This window comes from Sturnira hondurensis, unplaced genomic scaffold (assembly GCF_014824575.4).
Source record: "Sturnira hondurensis isolate 20B ecotype Veracruz unplaced genomic scaffold, ASM1482457v3 Scaffold0001872, whole genome shotgun sequence".
Classification (NCBI taxonomy): Eukaryota; Metazoa; Chordata; class Mammalia; order Chiroptera; family Phyllostomidae; genus Sturnira; species Sturnira hondurensis.
Genome location: NW_028074503.1, coordinates 1,131,323 through 1,151,813, shown reverse-complemented (window position 1 = coordinate 1,151,813; position 20,491 = coordinate 1,131,323). Strand labels below are relative to the sequence as shown.

Here is a 20,491-nt window from a genome sequence, read left to right as displayed (position 1 = left end):
AGGGGGGAGCACAGGGGGTGGGAGGGGATGGGAGTAATAGACAGGAAATTGTGTTTGAAAAATTAAATTAAAAAGGGGGAAAAATTTGTTGTTGTCCTTCTTTAGGTTGTGCAAGGAAGTGAAGCATTTCTACCTATGTCTCCATTATGGTCGGAACCCTTGGACTACTTTCTCCTTATCTTTGGTGTATCAGTACATGAGCAGATCCACTTTTTTCTTTCTTTGGAGTGAATTCTAGGAATTGCTGAGTCAAAACTTGTATCTAGTTTACATTTTTATATATTGTCAAAATGTAGTTTTATACCTCAAGGTGAAATAGAAATCAGAATTTTAGCCCTGACCAGCATGGCTTAGTAGATTAGGTGTTGTCCCATGAAAAGAAAGGTTGCAGGTTCGATTCCCAGTCAGGGCATATGCTTGGAGGGCAGGCCAGGTGCTAAAGGCAACTGATTGATGTTTCTCTTGCACATCAATGTTTCTTTCCCTCTCTTTTACCTCCCTTCCCCTAGCTCTAAAAATAAATAAATAAAGTCTTTTTTAAAAAGGTCAGAGTTTTAAATTGGAGTCATAAAATTGAATACATTTTGCAGTATGACCAGGATGTTACAAAATCTTATAAAGTTATTACAAATAAAGTGTCACTTAATCAGATTTTTTAAAAGAATGGTTAAATATCCTCTTTATTTACTTTTTACTTATTTTGTAATAAATTTACAATGGGGGGTGGGCTGGGATGGAAGTAAAAGACAGAAAACTGTACTTGAAAAATAATTTTAAAAATTAAATTTATAGAAAAGTTACAAAAATAATAGAGATTCTTATATGCCTTTTATTCATATTTCCCTAGTCTTTCTATCTCATGTAACTATGGTATATTGACAAGACTGAGAAATTAAAATTGGCACATTACTGGTAGCTAACTACATACTTAACTCAGTTATCAGTTTCTCTACTAATTTTTTTTCTTCCAGAATCCAGTCTAGAATACCACATTGTATTTAGTTGCCATTTCTCCTTAGTTTTCTCTAGTCTGTGAGAGTTTTTCCATCCTTCCTGTTTTTTATAACCTTGACAGTTTTGAAAGTTACTGATCAGATATTTTGTAGAACATCTCTCAATTTGAGCTTGTGTGATGTTTTTCAGTAACGAGACTGGGGTTATGAGTTTGGGAGACAAATGGGTACCACAGAGGTAAAGTGGACTTCACATCACATTATATCCAAGATAGCTGAGATATGATACATCATGATGTATCAATGGTAATGTTAACCATTATCATTTGGTTTAAGGTAGTGGTTGCCAGGTTCTTTCCTTTTTTTTTTTTTACTATTTTCCATTTCCATGCTCTAGTACTTGGAATTGGGTTTCTAGTCTAGCCCACACTCAGTGAAATGGGGATCAATCAGCCCCACTTGGAAGGCTACATATTTTCTGTCGCAGAGCAAAAGTTTTTGATTTTAATGAGTTTCTAATTTATCAATTATTTCTGTTAAGGATTGTGTTTTTGGTATCATATGTAAAAATCATTGCCAAACCCATGATTGATTTTTTAACAGCTTCATTGAGATAAAATTTATATACTATAGAGTTCACCCATTTAAAGTATACAATTCATTGTTTTGTACATGTGTTTAGTGTTGTGCAACCATTACCACAATCACTTTTAGAACATTTCACCAACTCGAAAAGAAACTCCATACCCATTAGCAGTCACTCCCCATTTCTCTCAGCCCTAGGTAATGAGTCAAGTATTTTGTCTGTACTGATTTCCCAACATAGTCACTTCCTATAGGTGGAATCCTACTATATGTGGTCTTTTGTGACTGGCTTTTTGGACTTAGCATGATGTGTTCAAGTTTCATCTGTGTTGTAGCTTGTACTTCATTGTTTTTATTTGTCAAATAATATTCTATTATATGTGTTGGTATATACCGAAATTTTGTTTTGTTAACATTCATCAGTTGACAAACATTTATATTGTCTATTTTGGGGCTATTATGAATAATGAGCTGGGTTTCCATTAAAGCAAGGGTTTGCAAACTACAGCCAAAAGGCCAGATTGGCTTACCACTTGCTTTTGTATGGTTCATGCACTAAGAATGGTTTTTATATTTTTAAATGATTGATAGAAAGTCACAAGAATAATCTTGAAAATTATATGAAATTTTGATATCCAGGTCTATAAATAAAGTTTTATTTGGAAATAGCTATGTTCATTCTTTTATCTGTTGTTGTGACTGCTTTTGTGTGATGGCTGGGTTGAGTAGTTATGACAGAAATTGTATGTGGTATTGTTGCTTCACACTGCTACTCCATACACTGTAAATCGCAGTGTCATAGTTATTTCAACTTGACAGTGTTCCATGTGTATTAGCATATCACAGATTTTCTTTACTTTTGATTGCTTACCCATTGTGTCAAATTAAAAAAAGAAAAGTGAACTTTGTTGTCATTTTGGAACATAGTGGAGTGTGGATTATTTTATCAAGTTGGATGGCAAAGCATTGTGTTTATTGTGCATTGACATTATAACTGTGTTATGTAAATATAATGTACTGATACTCAGGTAAAGTCATTGGTATTACCAGAGTAAACAGTCATAATACTCCCAACTCCAGAAAAGCAAATAGTCAAAAAAATAGAAAGTTAAAAATGGAATATCTCATCATAGCAGAAATTTCTTTACAAAAGTTAAAATGGAATATGAGGCTGCAGCCTTACATAAGTTTTCATATGTCTTATTTGTTAGCCAAGCAGGGAAAGCTGTTCACTGATGATAAATGCAGCATCAAAACAAATGTGTAAAAAGAGAAACACTTGCTTAGGACGATTAGCTTCAAAGGAATACTACTCAGCCATAAAAAGAAGAAAGTATTCCCCTTTGCTACAGCATGGGTGGAGAACAGTATGCTAAATGAAATAAACTAGTCAGAGAAGGAGAGATAACATAAGATTTTACTCATATATGGAATCTAATGAATAAACTGAATTAACAAATAGCATAGAGACGGACTTACAGATGGAGAGCAGGCTAACAGCTCTGGTGGTAGCGGGGGTTAAAGGCAGAGGGGTCCAGCAAAAATGACCTGTGCACATGGACAACAGTGTGGTAGTTGCATTGAGGAGGGGGAGATAAAGGGAGTAAATGGTAGTAGAAAAATTATAGTGAAAAGATACAGTAAAGATTAAATTAAACACAAATGTTTTTTAAAAAGCTTTTTGACAAGAACAGTTACTCAAAGAATTTAGGCCATTGGGAGCAGCTTCAAGTCAATTAAAAAACGAAACAAATAATTTTGATTACTTTGTCTTGACTCTTCTTTATTTGAGACGTCAACCTCTATTGACGTTAAAGTGACTACAGAATTATCCTCAATGTATAGTTTTCATGGAACAAGTACAGACAAGAATATTTTTAAAGAAGTTAAGAAAACATTACAACTGAAGTGGAGTGTGCTAAGATGTGTTACAAGTAACGACAATTAAAAATATGTATGGTGCAGAAAAAGGCTTAGTTGGACAAACTAACAAAGCTTGTGAAAACAAGGTGTTTAAAGCCTACAGTTATTTATTGTATATACATCAGCAGGAACTTGATGAAAAATATTTGAATCTATCATGTGATACTGAATTACAGTGTCAGTAGTAAACATTATTCATTCTCATGGACTTAACCATCATGACCTTTAAAATTTTGTCAGAAATTCAAGCTGAACATCCCAATTATTTTAGCATACAGCAGTATGAGGACTGGTGATAATTTTTATTGTGTTTTTTTTTTTAAGTTAAGGACTACTGTGAACTAAATTGTCCCCCACCCCAATTTCTATACTGAAGTCCTAACCCCAGCATGACTGTATTTGGAGATAAGACCAATAAGGAGCAAATTAAAGTTAAATAAGGTCATAAGGACAGGACTCTGATAAGATAGAATTAGTGTCTTTAATCTGTGTGCACACAAGAAAGAAGTATGTGAGCACACAGAAAGATACCAGCTGCCCAACAAATCAAGAAGAGAGGCCCCATCAGAAACCAGAAGGGCTGGTCCCCTGCCTTGGGCTTCCAGCCTCTAGAACTGTCAGAAAATTAATGTCTGTTATTTTATTTAAGCCACACAGCCTATGGTATTTTGTATGGTAGTATGAGCAGACTAAGACAAGAACCAAAACAAAGTTTTTTCTGAAAGAGAAGAACCACTCTCACCCATCATTGAATTTTTATTGAACACTGATTGACTTTGGAAATAAGTTTTTGCTCAAGACTTCATAATGCTCTCAGTAAATTCAACTTAAAATTTAAAGGCAAAATCACAATTTCATGTAAAACTTAAATGTAATAGTCATTTTGACAACTAATATTGTTTGAATAACAAGTAATACCAAGCCGCTTTATAAAAAATTTCCTATGCTGTCAGAAATTAAAACAGGAAGCAAAATCTCCATTCTCGTGTAACTTTGCAGCAGATATATTTTCTGAGATCAAAGTGTAGAATTTATAGTCTGTTTATGGCTCTTTACCTCATATAACTAGAGCCAGGGATCCTTTCAGGCTATTACATAATACATCATTCTGGGTCAGGCCTTTCTTTTATGTGTTTTACATCTTGAGATACTTTAAACTTTATTGTGAAAAATATTTCTGATGGTTAAATAATAATTTTATAACTACTGGCCTGTAGGTAAAGTTCTAGTGCCTTAACCAGTTTGGATCTCTCCAGCCTCTCCTGCTAATCCTTACCACAAACTTGATACTCAAGCAACAGAGAACTTCTTGTATACAGTTCCTCAGTGTCTTGCTTGTATTTCCTGTCTGCCTGTAGTATTTTCTCTTTTCCTCTCCCCAACCTGTCTAACTGCTACTCTTCATGTTATACTTATTTCAGGAGTCATCATCTCCAGAAAGCCTCTTTTAGCAACCTCCTTCCCAGGCACGGTTGGGTTAGGTGTCTTCTTTAATATACTCAACCAACTATGCTTATCTCCCTTATTGTTTGCAGTGTTTTGGTTTTTTGTTTTAATTACTTTTTTCCGCCGTTTCATTTGCTACAGTTTGAATTCCTTAAGAGTAAGAACTATGTTTTAGAATTATATTTATGTATCTACAGTGATTACTATAGAGCCTGTATGGTAGACACAAATGTTTGTGTAGAAAATTAATTATCATCTACATCATCCTGTTACATGTTGCAGTAGATATGTAACCTAAAATTAAATGTACTTATTTTATCTTTGTTAAAATTTGCTCTGTGTCGCATGTGTTTATTGGTCATTATAAACACAAACACTTGGGTTGAAATGTGAATTTAATAAGAAAAAACAGTATTATATGCAGTTTTTATTAGGAAGTGGAACTTAAGTTTAATAGCTGTTCTGTATTTTGTACAAGTTTGAAATGTGAAGCTTTTCCATGTAAACTCTTGCCAATGTTGACTGATGTGGATTAAAATAGCCGTATTTTAATCTATGACCAAATTAGGAATTAGAATATCTATCCAGTGGGGATTTGTACATTACTGTAGTTTGTAGCATGACAGGTTTATATAAAGAATTTCAGTGATTCTCACTGTTTTAAATTAAAATCTAAATTCAAATAGAGAAATGTAATATTACAAGTATGTGATTCTTTAGTATGTTTGCCTTTGATAAATTACTTCTTATATTTTTTAAAGGATCGTCAAAACTGACTTGATAAAAAGAAATTTTATTAGTCTAAAATGTCTACTCATGGTCCCTCACTTTAGATTTGATGTGTACTTTAGAATACCAGTAGCTAATAAACTAATTGTTGTTAGTGTGTGTTTATATTTGCTTTCTAAAGCATTCTGTCAGATTTTAATGACAGCATTTTAATAAAGTCATTCCAGAATTTATTTAAAACAATTCTATGTACATTGAACCTTTCACGATTTGGTAACTTTGCATTTTACTACATATTAAGTAATTCTCAGTGAATTTCTTTGTTTCATTGTTTCTCAAGAACATAAATGTAAAATAAGCAGTGTTAGTTATAATGCTTTAGTGACTTAAAATGAACTTTTTCTTTTCATGCAGATAAAGACACAATAAATAAAATTAGAGATTTGCGAATGAAAGCTGAAGATTATGAAGTAGTCAAGGTGATTGGTAGAGGTGCATTTGGAGAAGTTCAATTGGTAGGTTATTTTAATAAGGTGAAAAAACAATAACTTTTTAATAAGAAAAATTCACTTGTATTATTAACATGTTATTTAGGGAAATATCATTTTTATAAAGTTGTTGCTTTCAATTGCTCTAGAATCAGGGGTGTCCAGCCCACAGCCCGAAGGCCATGTGGCCCAGGATGGCTATGAATGCAGCCCAACACAAAATTGTAAATTTACTTAAAACATTATGAGATTTTTTTATGATTATGTGTCTCAGTGTATCTAATGTGTGGCCCAGAGATGCCAAAAGGTTGGACACCCCCTGCTAGATATTCTGCCTAAGAATATGAAAGCTTAGGGTCAAATTCACTAGTGTAAAATACTTTCCTCATATGTTCATGGGTGCAGAAAAGGTTTCAGATATTATAAGAAACACCTTTACTTTTAATATTAGACCAAGTTTTATAAATAGGAGGCAGCATGCATACCAGGGTGGATGAGGGGGGAGTGTACTGTAATATAGGAAATAAAGATTTTTTTCTAACATGACTTTGCTTTTGCTAATTAAGGCTTTCATATTTAATTGGGATAAACAGCAGAGGAGAAGGAAAAATAGCTTAGAATAATAATGTTCAATTTAACAAGTTGTTAAAATTACCAAATGGTTTTAAGAAACTGTGAGCTTTAAATTTAAATGTTAATGCAAAAGTTTGTTGTTTTCATTTTCAATTTTAAAGGTAAGGCACAAATCCACCAGGAAAGTATACGCTATGAAGCTTCTCAGCAAATTTGAAATGATTAAGAGATCCGATTCTGCTTTTTTCTGGGAAGAAAGGGACATCATGGCTTTTGCTAACAGTCCTTGGGTTGTTCAGGTATGATATTTCTTCTGTTTCATTTTTTCTACACTAGTTGGTAACTAAACATATCTGAGAAACTTAGTTTGTTTTCCTAAAGAGTAATAGAGAATTCATTGACAACTACAGAATTGTCTGCTCTACCATTATTTTTAAAATCATAAAGTTTAGTTTTATTGACTTGTCTCCAGGAGGAAAGACCAAAGCAAAATAATTATGTTTCTGTAAAATTTAAACATTAGAAATTTTAAATATTATTATTTGATTTGAGGGAGGCCATATATTTTGATACTTGTGCTTAATATTGAAATTTAAGCTTATTTTCCAAACAGATCTTATTTTATTTATTTAACTGTTCATCTGTTTGTCCTCATTTTGTGGAGAGGAAGGAATGGAAAGAATGAGGGGGAAAGTGAGTTTAGCTAGGCCTCCAAATACTACTGTATTAGCTTTAGACTTTTTGTGGAAAGAATAATGAGTAGTTTTATGTCCTAGCCTTGACTACTCCGGCCCTATCTATGAAGCCGTGGCCAAGTGATTTACATCTCTGGGCCTCAGTTTCCTTGCTTAAAAATGTGAAAGTTGGCTTTGACTGGTTATTTTAAACTGTGGAGATACTCAGGTGAAGTCTTAGAGGACAAGCAAGAATTTTGGGTAGGTTATAATTCTGGGTTTTCTGTTTCTGCCTCAACTAGAGCAGGTCATTCTTTTGTTATCTGTCTTATATATTGGGATCCTTATGTAAGATTTCATAAGGGGGAAGTAAAGTTTCTGGTTTTAAAAAAAAACTATTTGGCTAGACCATTTCTAAATTCCTAACATGTATTTTTGCAGTGATTGATTGATTGATTGATTGATATTATGTAATGAAGCATATCCTAACTTAGCATACTAGTACTTGGGATAAAAAGGATATGGAAAATGTTTAAGATTTATATAATGAGACTTTTATGCTCGAATTTCTGCTCTGTTTTTGTTAGCTGTCTATATTATGGTTTCCTGGGCTTAGTTTTATGTGACATTTTGGGCAACATAATTCTTTGTTTTTGCAGGCTATTCTGCACATTTTAGGATTTTCGTCAGCATCCTGGTTTCTACCCAGGGGAGGCCAGTAGTAGCCTCCCCTCTCCCACTCCCACATATCAGTTCTAATAACCAAAAATGTGTTCACATAGTATTGATTGTCCTCTCGGGTTGGGGAACAGGGAGAGGCGATTATAATCTCTGGTTCGGAAACACTGACAGAAAAAGCCCAGTGTTCTGTGGAGTTAAGACATGATCTAATTGTTACTTTGGGGGTTAAATTTATAATTTATATACTCAAAGCTTTATTTTTCTTGATACATTGTCTGTAAATAAGCTGCTACCAATATAAACTGTTTCTTTTTCTTTAACTGTGGTGCCCTATTGTATATCTGGGATACCCATGACAAACCATTTAGTTTTTTAGCTTTCCCAAAATATATTTTTAATTAAAATAATTAAACCTGTAAAATAAGTCATTAAACACTTAAAAAAGAAAACATAAGAGGAAAGATTTTAAAAACATAAGTGTTCTAGGTAAATTAGGTATGTTTTCTCTAAGGTTTATTTTATTAATGTTACTTGTATTGTAATCTCTGTTTACTTAAAATGTTTTTGTGTAAAATTGCTCTTTTTTTTCCACTTCAACCCTGGTCACATAATAAATACATTTATGCCTGGTGTTCTTGCCAATTTCATTCACATCAATGGACTTTACTCTTCCTGCTTTGACTCTAGCTGCTGCCCTTTCTGTTTATTTGTTAGTTTTTAGTGTTCCTCCTATTAACTGCTCTCATTTATTGAGCAACTATTTTCCTAAGTGCTTTCTATATTCGTTAATTTTTTAAACAACTCTGAAGGTAGTTAATATCTATCAGGTACACCTCCAATTTATAGATTAATTTATGCTTTATTTATTAGACATTTATTAAGCATTTGCTGATTGTCAGACATCCATTTGATGACTGAGCAGCAGGTATGAAAGTCAAACAGGATATAGTCTCTTACTTTCTTATATGAGAGATGATAGTGACAGAGATTCTGGGAGATTAAGTAAATTGCCCAGTCACACAGATAATAGAGATAGCTGAGAATGTAGCCCAGTTTATCAGACTTCTTGAGAATTGTGGTGTTGATACAAATTAAAACAGTAACCCCCCCCTAAAGCACAAGTTGAAATAGAACCAAAATATTTCTTTGTTTAGGAGACTTGTATGAAACTATTATAATTTTAATTCTCAATATAAAATTTAAATTAAGATAGAAATATAGAGAGAAAATATCTTCATCTAAATTCTTGAAAACTGTTAACAGTTCCTTTGCATATGCAAGGGACTTTGTGATGTTTATGTTTGTGTTTCTATTGTTTGTGCAATTTGACTATTTTAATTAAATCCTTCATTACTATTTTTGCCAATTTTTAAATGAAACAATTTTGCCTGAACTTAACGAATTGTTTTTTATATTTGTGTAGCTTTTTTATGCATTCCAAGATGATCGTTATCTCTACATGGTGATGGAATACATGCCTGGCGGAGATCTTGTAAACTTAATGAGCAACTATGATGTTCCTGAAAAATGGGCACGATTCTATACTGCAGAAGTAGTTCTTGCATTGGACGCAATCCATTCCATGGGTTTTATTCATAGGTAAAGATAAAAATGCTTAAATTTTCTCATTGGTTGATGAGAGAAGCTGAAAATACTTAAATGTTATTCATTTATCATTTTCCACTCTAAATTCACCTTTTCTCCTTTTATATGACTTGGGTGGTATTTCAGAACTTAAAACTTTTAAATTTGTAGTTTTAACGTTTCAGCCTAATGTTAATGTAAGTGTACTTTTTACTGTCCCTTAAAATCTGCTTATATAGCTTTTATTTGGTGTTCTGGAAAGCAAAAATTGTAAGCTGGTTTTTTGAGGTATGTGCCAGAGTGTTAGTTTTCATTTTTTAGTATACAAATTAATTTGCTTTTGATTATTCTTATATATAATTTGCGTTTAATTAGTGAATATATTATATTGTTAGAATAATAATTTTATTCTGTAAACATTCTTTAAATCCACTGTGCAGTTGCTACGCCGAGTTCCAAGGATACAAAAGTGACTTATGACTTAGATCCTGTACTGGAAATATTTATGCACTTATGTTGGAAGTGTGTTTCAATTACTTTTTATTTCTAAGTGTTAGATTTTTTATGATTATTCTTTCTCAAATGATGTGACACACCCCTTCCACCCACCCAGAAGAAATAAATTCTACTTACAAGAAAGGGGAATATTATGTGTCTTCTTCTGAGGCATTAACATATAAAGAATTTTCCCTGATGAAGTTAAATGTCTGCATGTGCATAGAGAGCACATACAGGTAGAAAGTTTCTTATGTACACTGAGTGAGAATAAATAGCCTAGAATAAGTGCTTCATATAATTTTATCAGTGTCTGATCTGTTTCAGAAATGCTCTCTTTTTTCCCCCTCAGAGATGTGAAGCCTGATAACATGCTGCTGGATAAAGCTGGACATTTGAAGTTAGCTGATTTTGGTACTTGTATGAAGATGAATAAGGTGAAATAATTAGATTTTAATTGATTTTTTTTGCTAATTCCAGGCATATGCTTTTTAGAAAAAGTTATAAAAATTTACTAATCATAGCTGGACTTTACAGAATTGATGTGAATTGTCTCATTTGTTGAAATAGATGTTACTGTTTCAGTGTTGTATTAGTAACTTGTGATTTATTTTTTCCTCTCTATTTAGGGTAGGTGTAGATTGCCAGATTTACTAAGTCCTTTATAATAAATATAATATACTACTGGTAGCTAGAAATGGAAATAGTCCCTAAAGACTAGTGTCAATATTAAAATTAGAGTTTCATAACTATTAGATTTCAGTAATGTGTATATTTTTAGTTAACCTTCTAGTAAATATCTTATGGTTTAGGAAATCAATCTTAAAATATACCCATTCTCACTATTTATATTATCAATAACATATATAGCTGAAGTAGCAAGTATGCTGCTTTATTTTCAGTTGAAACAGTTTATATTCTTTGAAAATTATCACAGAGCAATATTCAGGAAGTTGTATTTATTATTTTAAAAGGAAATTACTGGTTAGAAGGAAACACTACTTGAGAACTTTTTTGTGAACATTATAATTCTATTGCATTAACACGAGCTAAAATAAGTAATAGTTATGTATAGTTTTTTGATGATTAAAATATAAGATAAATATTCAGTGTGCTTACCACCATCATGCCCTTTTCCCATGCTTCCCCCGATATATTTGTACAGTTGATTCTTATGTGTGTCCTTCAGTTTCAAGCATTGTTGAATTAAATGGCTGTTTTAGTAAAAACAATGAAATCAGCGTTTGTATATTAATATTACCAAATGATTCATCCTATGAGCTCCTCAGTCTTACTGCATTAGTTTATATACTTGCTCTCTGCTGTTAAGAGGAGATCATTATGGCCCAACTGGGTATAATAAATGTTGGCCGTGTGTCTAGTATTATTACAAGATGAAAATATTGTGTATACACATATATTTGAATATACTCTGTATAATACATATATACGATTAAGCTATTTGTTCATTTTTGTTAGCTTTGCATTACATTTTGGTATATTTTTATAGCTCAAGTATTTAGAGTTCTACAGACTATATGCCATTTTAAATAATTGAGACTTTGCATCCTAATCCAAATTTGACCTGTATTTCTTTTTAGGAAGGTATGGTACGATGTGATACAGCAGTTGGGACACCTGATTATATTTCCCCCGAAGTATTAAAATCTCAAGGTGGTGATGGTTATTATGGACGAGAATGTGATTGGTGGTCAGTTGGTGTATTTTTATATGAAATGCTTGTAGGTGAGTAAAGAGAATTTTGTGTGCCTCTAAAATAATTGTTTATCCTCAAACTTACAACTTAGTTTCTTCTATTAAAATAAGATATTAGAAAGTGTTGATTTTGTGTATAGGAAACAAATTGATCTAAACCTGCCTTGTGTGTTTTCAAAAGGTATTTGGAAGATTAAAGCAACTTTTTAATATGTATTTTTTTACATATTGTGTGTGTTTTTAATATATATATAGTAATCTTTAAACAGGTAAACTGACCCTTCCTTTGAAACTGATTTTTTAAAATGTATCTTATTGTGCTTTTGTTTTTCTTATCATTTTTCAGGTGATACACCTTTTTATGCAGATTCTCTGGTTGGAACTTATAGTAAGATTATGAACCATAAAAATTCACTTACCTTCCCTGATGATAATGACATATCAAAAGAAGCAAAAAATCTTATTTGTGCCTTCCTTACCGACAGGTAAATAATCTTAACATTGAATTTACTTATATTTATCTTAAGGAAATTCTCATTTTGCTGTTCAGATTTTGACATCTATATCTGAGTGCCTGTGTTTATAGTATTGGAATAAAAATATTGGCATTCTCAAATTCATTCATGACAGTGAAACCTAATATAATCTTATGATTGTTTGCCTGCCTTTTTTGGATGTCAATTTACTTGCTTTACCTAAGAAACTGAGATACGTATATCTTTTCTGATAGACCAGATGATTCTTTTTATTTTGTTAAATTTTTAACTTAGTTTAGTATAAAATGGTGGTATATATTGAGTCTGAGATTTTTTCTAACATGTTTATATCTCTGAAATTAGACTATATTTTACAAGCAATGGCATGTATTAAGTTCATTTGGAAAATTTTTTTCCTAGTGGTAGAACAGTATGGTGCATCCTCCAATCTAAGCCATTTAAGATAACACTGTATTGTATAATTGAAATTTGCTGAAAGAGTAGAACTTAAGTTCTCACACAAACAAAAAAGGATAAGTATGTGAGGTGACATATGTGTTAATTAACTCACTGGGGAAATCCTATCACATTGTGTACATGTATCAGATCATCATGTTGTACACTTTAAATATCTTAAAATTTTATCAATATACCTCAGTAGAGGTGGAAAAAATATAATATAATATAATAATATTATAATATAATATATTATAATATTATATTATAATATAATATAATTATATATGGTATATATTTGTTGAAATTAAGTAAATAGTGCAAAGTAAATAGTGCAAAGATACTTCTTACCTCCTTCCTTCTAGAGATAATCATTGTATAAATGTATATGTGTGCATGTGTTTTAGAAACTAAAGTAGCATATTATTATGCATACCCCTGTGGTTTAATTTTTTAATTTAAACATCAGCCAAATGACTTAAAACTAAGGTTTCACTTAATATTATGATTGTATATAACTAATTTAAATACTAGGGAGGCGTAGTACTTTTAAATTTGTTTCAATTTCAGATTTACACTAATTATTTATCCTTCTTCAGTATGTCCCTTAGAACCTGAAATTTATAGGTTTCCACATTTTTACATGTTAATACAAGTATTATGTAGATACAGGTGCTGTGTCATGTTAGGTGCTAGGGATATAGAAATAATTGAGAGACACACCTGCTGTTCTCCACTACCTCATAGTCCTTTGGGGGAAAAAGACAAGCAAAGGAGACACTTATTGTGCAGGGAGATATATACTCCAAATTAAGTAGTGTGTGCCATAGAATCATGGATAGGTTCCCCGATCCAGTCTGGGAGAGTCAGTGAAAACTTTTTTTTAAAATCGAATTTATTGGGGTGACATTGATTAATGAAATTATATAGGTTTCAGGTATACAATTCCATAATACATCATATGTATATGGTATTGTGCATTCTTTATCCCAAGTCTCTTTCCATCACCATTTATCCCCTTTACACCCTCTTCGAACTCCCCTACTCCCCTTTTCTTCTAGTAATCACCATACTGTTGTCTGTGTCTATCTATGTTTTTTTTTTTTTCTTGCTTAATCACTCAACTTTTCACTCAGCCCCACAACTCCCCATTCCCTCTGTCAGCTCTCAGTCTGTCCTCTATTTATGGGCCTGTTGCTATTGTGTTTGTTAGTTTATTTTGTTCATTAGAGTCTACATATGAGTGAAATCACATGGTATTTGTCTTTTTCTGTCTTATTTCACTTAGCATAATATTCTTCATGCTGTCATAAAGAGTAAGATTTCTTTCTTTTTTACATCTGAGTAGTAGTTAATTAAATGTGGTAAATGTACCACAGCTTTTTTATCCAGTCATGTACTGAAAGACTCTTGGGCTGCTTCCAAATCTTGGCTATTGTAAAAAACACTGCAAGTGACATAGAGGTGCATATATTCTTTCAAGTTAGTGTTTCAGATTTCTTTGGATATATTCCCAGAAGTGGAACCACTGGGTCATAAGTCAGTTCTATAGTGAATAGTTCTTTGAAAAGTATCACATATCTAAAGCAATTTATCTTTTAAGTCTTGAAAACAATTTAGAATTTAGGTTTTCTTGTTGCTGATAAGCACTCTACTGGAGAACAAAAGTTGCTGAGTTCCTCTCTCAAAATCAGCTAAAGGCACATCTTTGAATATTATGTGTTCACTCAAGAGGCCAGGAACCAGTAACTTGTCCCAATAAAAAATTTCAGTTTTGTAGTAATGTCAAGAATTAGTTACTGGTTTTTGATTGGTCAGAAATATTTAATAGATTATAAAGTGGAAATTTTTAATTTAAAATGCCTTTCTGACTTTTTATTAGCTTCTGGTGTGAAGTAAAGTTGTTGGCTGAAAAAAATGTATAACTATCACTCTTTAAAAACCTACTGAGAAAATTTACTGTTTTATTCCTTATGCTTATGAACCAGGATGAATGATTCATCTGGATTATTATCATCAACAAAGTCATGAAGTATAAACAAATCTATGTGTTCTTATATACTTGTTCTTTAAAGATTCTTAAATATTTTCAGCCTTTAACTTATTTTTAAGCTGAAAATTATGCTGACATTGAATATAGACCTAAGTTTATTCTGTATAGATTTAACATTGTGCCCACAAATAAATGTGGACAGATTATAATAATATTTTAAATGGTTAATAACTTTCCCCTTCCTTCTCTATTCAGAGAGGTAAGATTAGGGCGAAATGGTGTAGAAGAAATCAAACGACATCTCTTCTTCAAAAATGATCAATGGGCTTGGGAAACACTTCGAGACAGTAAGTTATTTTTTCTTGCATATTAAGAGAGAATATTTGAAAGTAGTGGTGGTAGTCTGTTGAAATTCCCTTGCTAATATATGTGTGTTTCTGATGATAATCTAAAGTATGTGGGTATTGTCCTAATTTTTAGAGAGAATATTTTATAATATTGTGAAAATTATACTGCTACTTATATCTCTCAAGATAGATGAAATTTTATACACATGTAATTGAATTGGGTTCATCAGTTATAATTTGATCTTAGTTGAATTGCTCTTTATTTGTTTTCTGTTGATTTCTTTTCCTTTTTTAAATTGACTATGCTATTACAGTTGTCCCAATTTTTCCCCCTTTATCCCCCTCTGTGCAGCAACCCCTACACACTCCAGTGATCCCCCTCTGTTCACATCCCTGGGTCATGCATATAATTTCTTTGGCAACTCCATTTCCTATACTTGCTCTTAATGTGTCCCTCCCTCTTCTGTAATTACCAATTTGTATTTTGTAATCCCTTCAGTTTTTTACCCAGTTGCCCCCACACCCCCTCTGGTCACCGTCTCAGTGATCTCCATAACTATGATTCCATTTCTGTTCTGCTTGTTTGCTTAGTATGTTTTTAGATTCAGTTGTTGATAGTTAAGTTTATTGCCATTTTAATATTCATAGTTTTGATCTTCCTGTTTTTCTTAAATAAGTCCCTTCACCATTTTATATAATAATGGCTTGGTGATGATGAACTCCTTTAGCTTTACCTTGTATGTGAAGCACTTTACCCTTAGATTGTAAATGATAGCTTTGCTGGATAGATTCATCTGGGTTGTATTGTAGGTCCTTGTTTTTCCTCATGTTGAATACTTTTTGCCAGTCCCTACTAGCCTGCCTAGTTTCTTTTGAGAAATCAGCTGACAGTCTTCAGGGAACTCCTTTACAGGAGTTCATTGCTTTTGGAATGTGGAGTTCATAACCATATGCTTTTTCTCTTGCTGCTTTTAAGATTCTCTCTTTATCTTTAACCTTTGGCATTTTAAATATGTGTCTTGGTGTGGTCCTCTTTACATCCATCTTGTTTGGGATTCTCTGAGCTTCCTGGACTTGTTTGCCTGATCCTTCATCACTGGCACCCTTATGATGTGAATGTTGGAACATTTTGAAAGTTGTTGCAGAGGCTCCTTACACTATCCTCAATGTTTTTGATTCTTTTTTTTTCTTCTTGCTGTACTGACTGGATATGTTTTTGTTCCTTAAGATCCGAATCATTTATCTGATTCTTCACTTCATCTACTCCACTGTTGATTCCCTGTAAAATGTTCTTTATTTCAATTAGTATATCCTTCATTTCTGCTTGGGTCTTTTTTATCCTTTTGAAGTACCCACAGAGTTTCTTGACCATACTTAAAACCAGTGTTTTGAACTCTGCATCTGATAGATTGCTTATCTCCATTTTGGTTAGTTCTTTTTTTGAAGTCTTGCTCTGTTTTTTCATTTGGGCCATATTTCTTTGTCTCTTCCTTTTGGCAGCCTCCCTGTGTTTGTTTCTATGTATTAGGTAGAGTTGCTTTGCCTTGGTGTCTTGGTGTCTTAATGTAGTAGATGTCCTGTAGGGTCCAGTGGTACCACCTCCTGTATCACCCAAGCTAGGTAATAGAGATGTGCCCTGTGTCAGTTGAGTATTCCCTCCTCTTGTAGATGAGTTTTGATTGTTGTAAGGAGGTCAATGTGAAGGGTTTACCTACTTTAGATAGCTGGTAAGACTGGCTGTGTCCTCTGGCCAACAACCACCTGACTCTGGCTTGTGGAGGTGACTGGGAGATACTCCAATGTGGTCTGTAACTCCTCTGCGTGCACAGGCTCTGGGGTTACCTGGGTGGTGCAGTCCAAGGTCAGCCTCCCCCTTTCTTCTGTCTGTGGCCCCTTGGCTAAGCTTAAGCCATCTGCAGATGTCTGCTGCTGGTGCTGGGCCTTGGGGTGCTGAGAGAGAGGTACAGGAACTGGGCTTAGCTGTTGCTTGTTTGAGCAGAGTTAGGAAGGTCTGAGGCCTGTGTCTAGCCCAGTTCTTCATATGGAAAAACCATTTTACCAACTTATGTGGGTCTGCAAGTTGGATAGGGCAGATTGTCAGGGCAGGGCTTAACCTTGTGAGCCGGGTTGATGGAGATTCAGATATGGTTCCTCTGCACTGTGGCTCTGTGTGGGGGAGAGCTCAGAAAAGGTACAATGGCTGCTATCTGCAGTTCTGCGTGGGAGGAAGCTGCACCCCCAGCTCTTGTGTGATGCCAGATACTTTAGTTCCTCCCTATATGCTGTGGGTGCCCTTCAAGATACTGCCCTAGTGCTGGAGCCCGGAAAAAGTGAGTCTGAGTAAGTTCGTATATGGTGCAAGGTCCATTAAGAGGAGAGGACTGAGAACCCCACAGTTTATTCCACCAACTAAACCCCCACTGGTTTTTACAGTCAGAAGTTATGGGGACTTATCTCCTGGCACTGGAACCCTGGGTTGGGTGGTCTGCTGTGGGGCTGCGATCCCTCACTCCCTAGACATCCCTCTGTATTATATCCACCAACATGGGTTTGGGACCAGAAGGTTCCATGTCTCTGCCCCTCCATCCCCACTACCCATCTGGGTGAATGTGGTTTCTTTAATTCCTTAGTTGTCAGACTTCCATACAGCTTGATTTTTCTGATGATTCTGAGTGATACTTGTTTTGTAATTTAGCTGTAATTTTTCTGTGGTTATGTGAGGAGGCAAGCTGCATTTACCTATGCCTCCATGAATTGCTCTTTGTTTCAGACATATCTCATTGTGGAGGAGTCAGTAAATAAGAGTTCATTAAAATGTGTTCCTTGTGAAAATACAAGTTATACTTTCATTTTTACTAAAATCTAAAATATAAGATTCTATTAATAAATATTAGCGGAATATTAATTTGTATAAGGATATAGGAAATCATGGTACACTCGATTTTCCTCAGGCCTAAAGTTTGCAGTTCACAAATATGTAGTGTGCAAGAAGTTAATTTTCATCTAGTTCAGAACATTTCCCTATTTCAAAACAAAGTTAAAATTATAAGATTTACAGAAAACCTTGTTTAACATAGCTCAGTCAAAGTTATAATGGCACCAAAGTTCTCATCATCTTTATGGATTTGGGAGGCCAAGAATTACCTTTCCCCTATTGAAGTCTCAGGAATTTTCTTTCCCTTTCTTTAGCAAAGAAAGGATAGTATTTACCAGTCTCTCATTTCCTGCAGTATCAATAGCAAGGAACAGTAATAATGGAAATGAACTCAGCTGTGTGGTTTTAGAAACAGATACAAATTAGGTATTTGTCTTAAGGACTGCCTTTCTGGTTGAGACTTTTCAGAAGAGAAACATCTTGTTAATTTTGAAGAAATCGATCATGTAGGTTTGCCAAAATTAGCTAATTATTCTGGTTATCAATTATTGTAAAATAAATGTTATATTATCTTGAGTAATATGTATACTTATACTGAGCTATAAAATTGAGAAGGGGAAAGGGGAAATAAATTCTTGTGCAAGTTAAGAAATTATACTACTATACAGAATGCCATTGAATAACCTGCTATCTAGAGAAGCTACAAGAGCAGCTTGACCTTGAGGGCATTTATTAATAGTCCTACGCTAGGAAGTAAGTAACTTCTTCTTCCTCATAAGTAAAAATGACATGGTCATTGCCTTCATGCCGCATGAGAAACTTGCAAGACAAAGAGATAAGTAGAGTGAGGTGATAATGGTTGCATTGAAAAGCTTTGTGTTTTTATTAAAGTTATGTTCTTAGTAAAGTTTAAGAAGTCTGAAAACATACAAGTATGTTTATAAATCCAAAGAAAATTAAAATGGGATTGGAGAAATACAAGTATCTTTTGTATTGATTTAGATTCTTTTTCAGAGTGAAACAATGCATAAATAACTAGAATAACTACACAATAAATGACTCTAAAAGGTAAAGAGGACTTTTTTTATTGAAGAGCTGATAATTAATTGGGAGGGAGCTAACCTAGTGAACAAATACTGAACATCTACTATATTCTTTTTTTTATATATTTTATTGATTATACCATTACAGTTGTTCTATTCCCCCCCTTCATTCCCCTCTACCCTGCACACCCCCTCCCCCACCATTCCCCCCCCTAGTTTATAACCACGTGTCTCAAGTTCTTTAGATTCTGTATTTCCCCCACTATTCTTGCCCTCCTCCTATCTATTTTCTACCTACCCTCTATGCTGTTTTCTGTACCTTCTCCCCCCTTCTCCTTCTCCCACTCCCCTGTTGCTAACCCTCCATGTGTTCTCCATTTCTGTGGTTCCACTCCTGATCTAGCTGTCCTCTTGGTTTGCTTTTGTTTTAGGTGTGGTTGTTAATAACTGTGTTTGCTGTCCTTTCACTGTTCATATTTTTCATCTTCTTTTTCTTATATAAGTCCCTTTAGCATTTCATGTAATGAAGTCTTGGTGATGATGAACTCCTTGAACTTGACCTTATCTGACCCTGAGAAGCACTTTATCTGTCCTTCCATTCTAAATGAAAGTTTTGCTGGATAAAGCAATCTTGGCTGTAGGTCTTTGGATTTCATGACTTGGAATACTTCTTTCCAGCCCCTTCTTGCCTGGAAGGTCTCTTTTGAGAAATCTGCTGACAGTCTGATGGGCACTCCTTTGTAGGTGACTGTCCCCTTATCTCTTGCTGCTTCTAGGATTCTCTCCTTCATTTGAATCTTGGCTAATGTAATTATGATGTGCCTTGATGTGTTCCTTCTTGGGTCCAACTTCTTTGGGACTGTATGAGCTTCCTGGATTTCTTGGAAGTCTGTTTCTTTTGCCAGACTGGGGAAGTTCTCCTTTATTATTTATTCAAATAAGTTTTCCACTCGTGGCTGTTTCTTCCCCCTTCTGGTACCCTTATAATCCGGATGTTGGAACATTTAAAGATGTCCTGGAGGTTCCTAAGCCTCTCCTCATTTTTTTGAATTCTTGTTTCTTCCTTCCTTTCTGGTGGGATGTTTTGTTCTTCCTTCTGGTCCATTCCATTGATTTGAGTCCCAGTTTCCTTTCCATCACTGTTGGTTTCCTGTGCATCTCCCTTCATTTCAATTAGTTTAGCCTTCTTATGTTCCTCTAATTTGTGACTTTGTTCCTCTAATTTGTGACTATAATCTACCAGTTCTGTGAGCATCCTGATAAATAGTGTCCTGAATTGTGCTTCTGAGAGGCTGGCAATTTCTTGGTCGCTTAGAGTTACTGGCTCTGGGACTTTGAGTTCTTCTTGCGCCATCTTTCGGGTTGTTCGTGCCTGTTCCATAGCAGGATCAGAGCCCTAAAGTGTTCACTAGAACAGGGCAACTAAGTCGCTGGGTTGTGACGTTGTATGTGGG

The 20,491-nt window shown here is 34.0% G+C and overlaps 1 protein-coding gene across 2 annotated transcripts in view; it reads left to right on the top strand.

The window, feature by feature from the left end:
- The window catches only part of ROCK1 (Rho associated coiled-coil containing protein kinase 1), a 158,611-nt gene that overhangs the window by 43,457 nt on the left and 94,663 nt on the right, over positions 1-20,491 (top strand). For both annotated transcript variants that reach the window (XM_037031681.1, XM_037031672.1), the window contains exons 3-9: positions 6,051-6,151; positions 6,859-6,996; positions 9,476-9,651; positions 10,484-10,568; positions 11,733-11,877; positions 12,194-12,332; positions 15,028-15,119. In XM_037031681.1, coding sequence (XP_036887576.1) covers positions 6,051-6,151; positions 6,859-6,996; positions 9,476-9,651; positions 10,484-10,568; positions 11,733-11,877; positions 12,194-12,332; positions 15,028-15,119 — 876 coding nt within the window. The remainder of the gene's footprint in view (positions 1-6,050; positions 6,152-6,858; positions 6,997-9,475; positions 9,652-10,483; positions 10,569-11,732; positions 11,878-12,193; positions 12,333-15,027; positions 15,120-20,491) is intronic.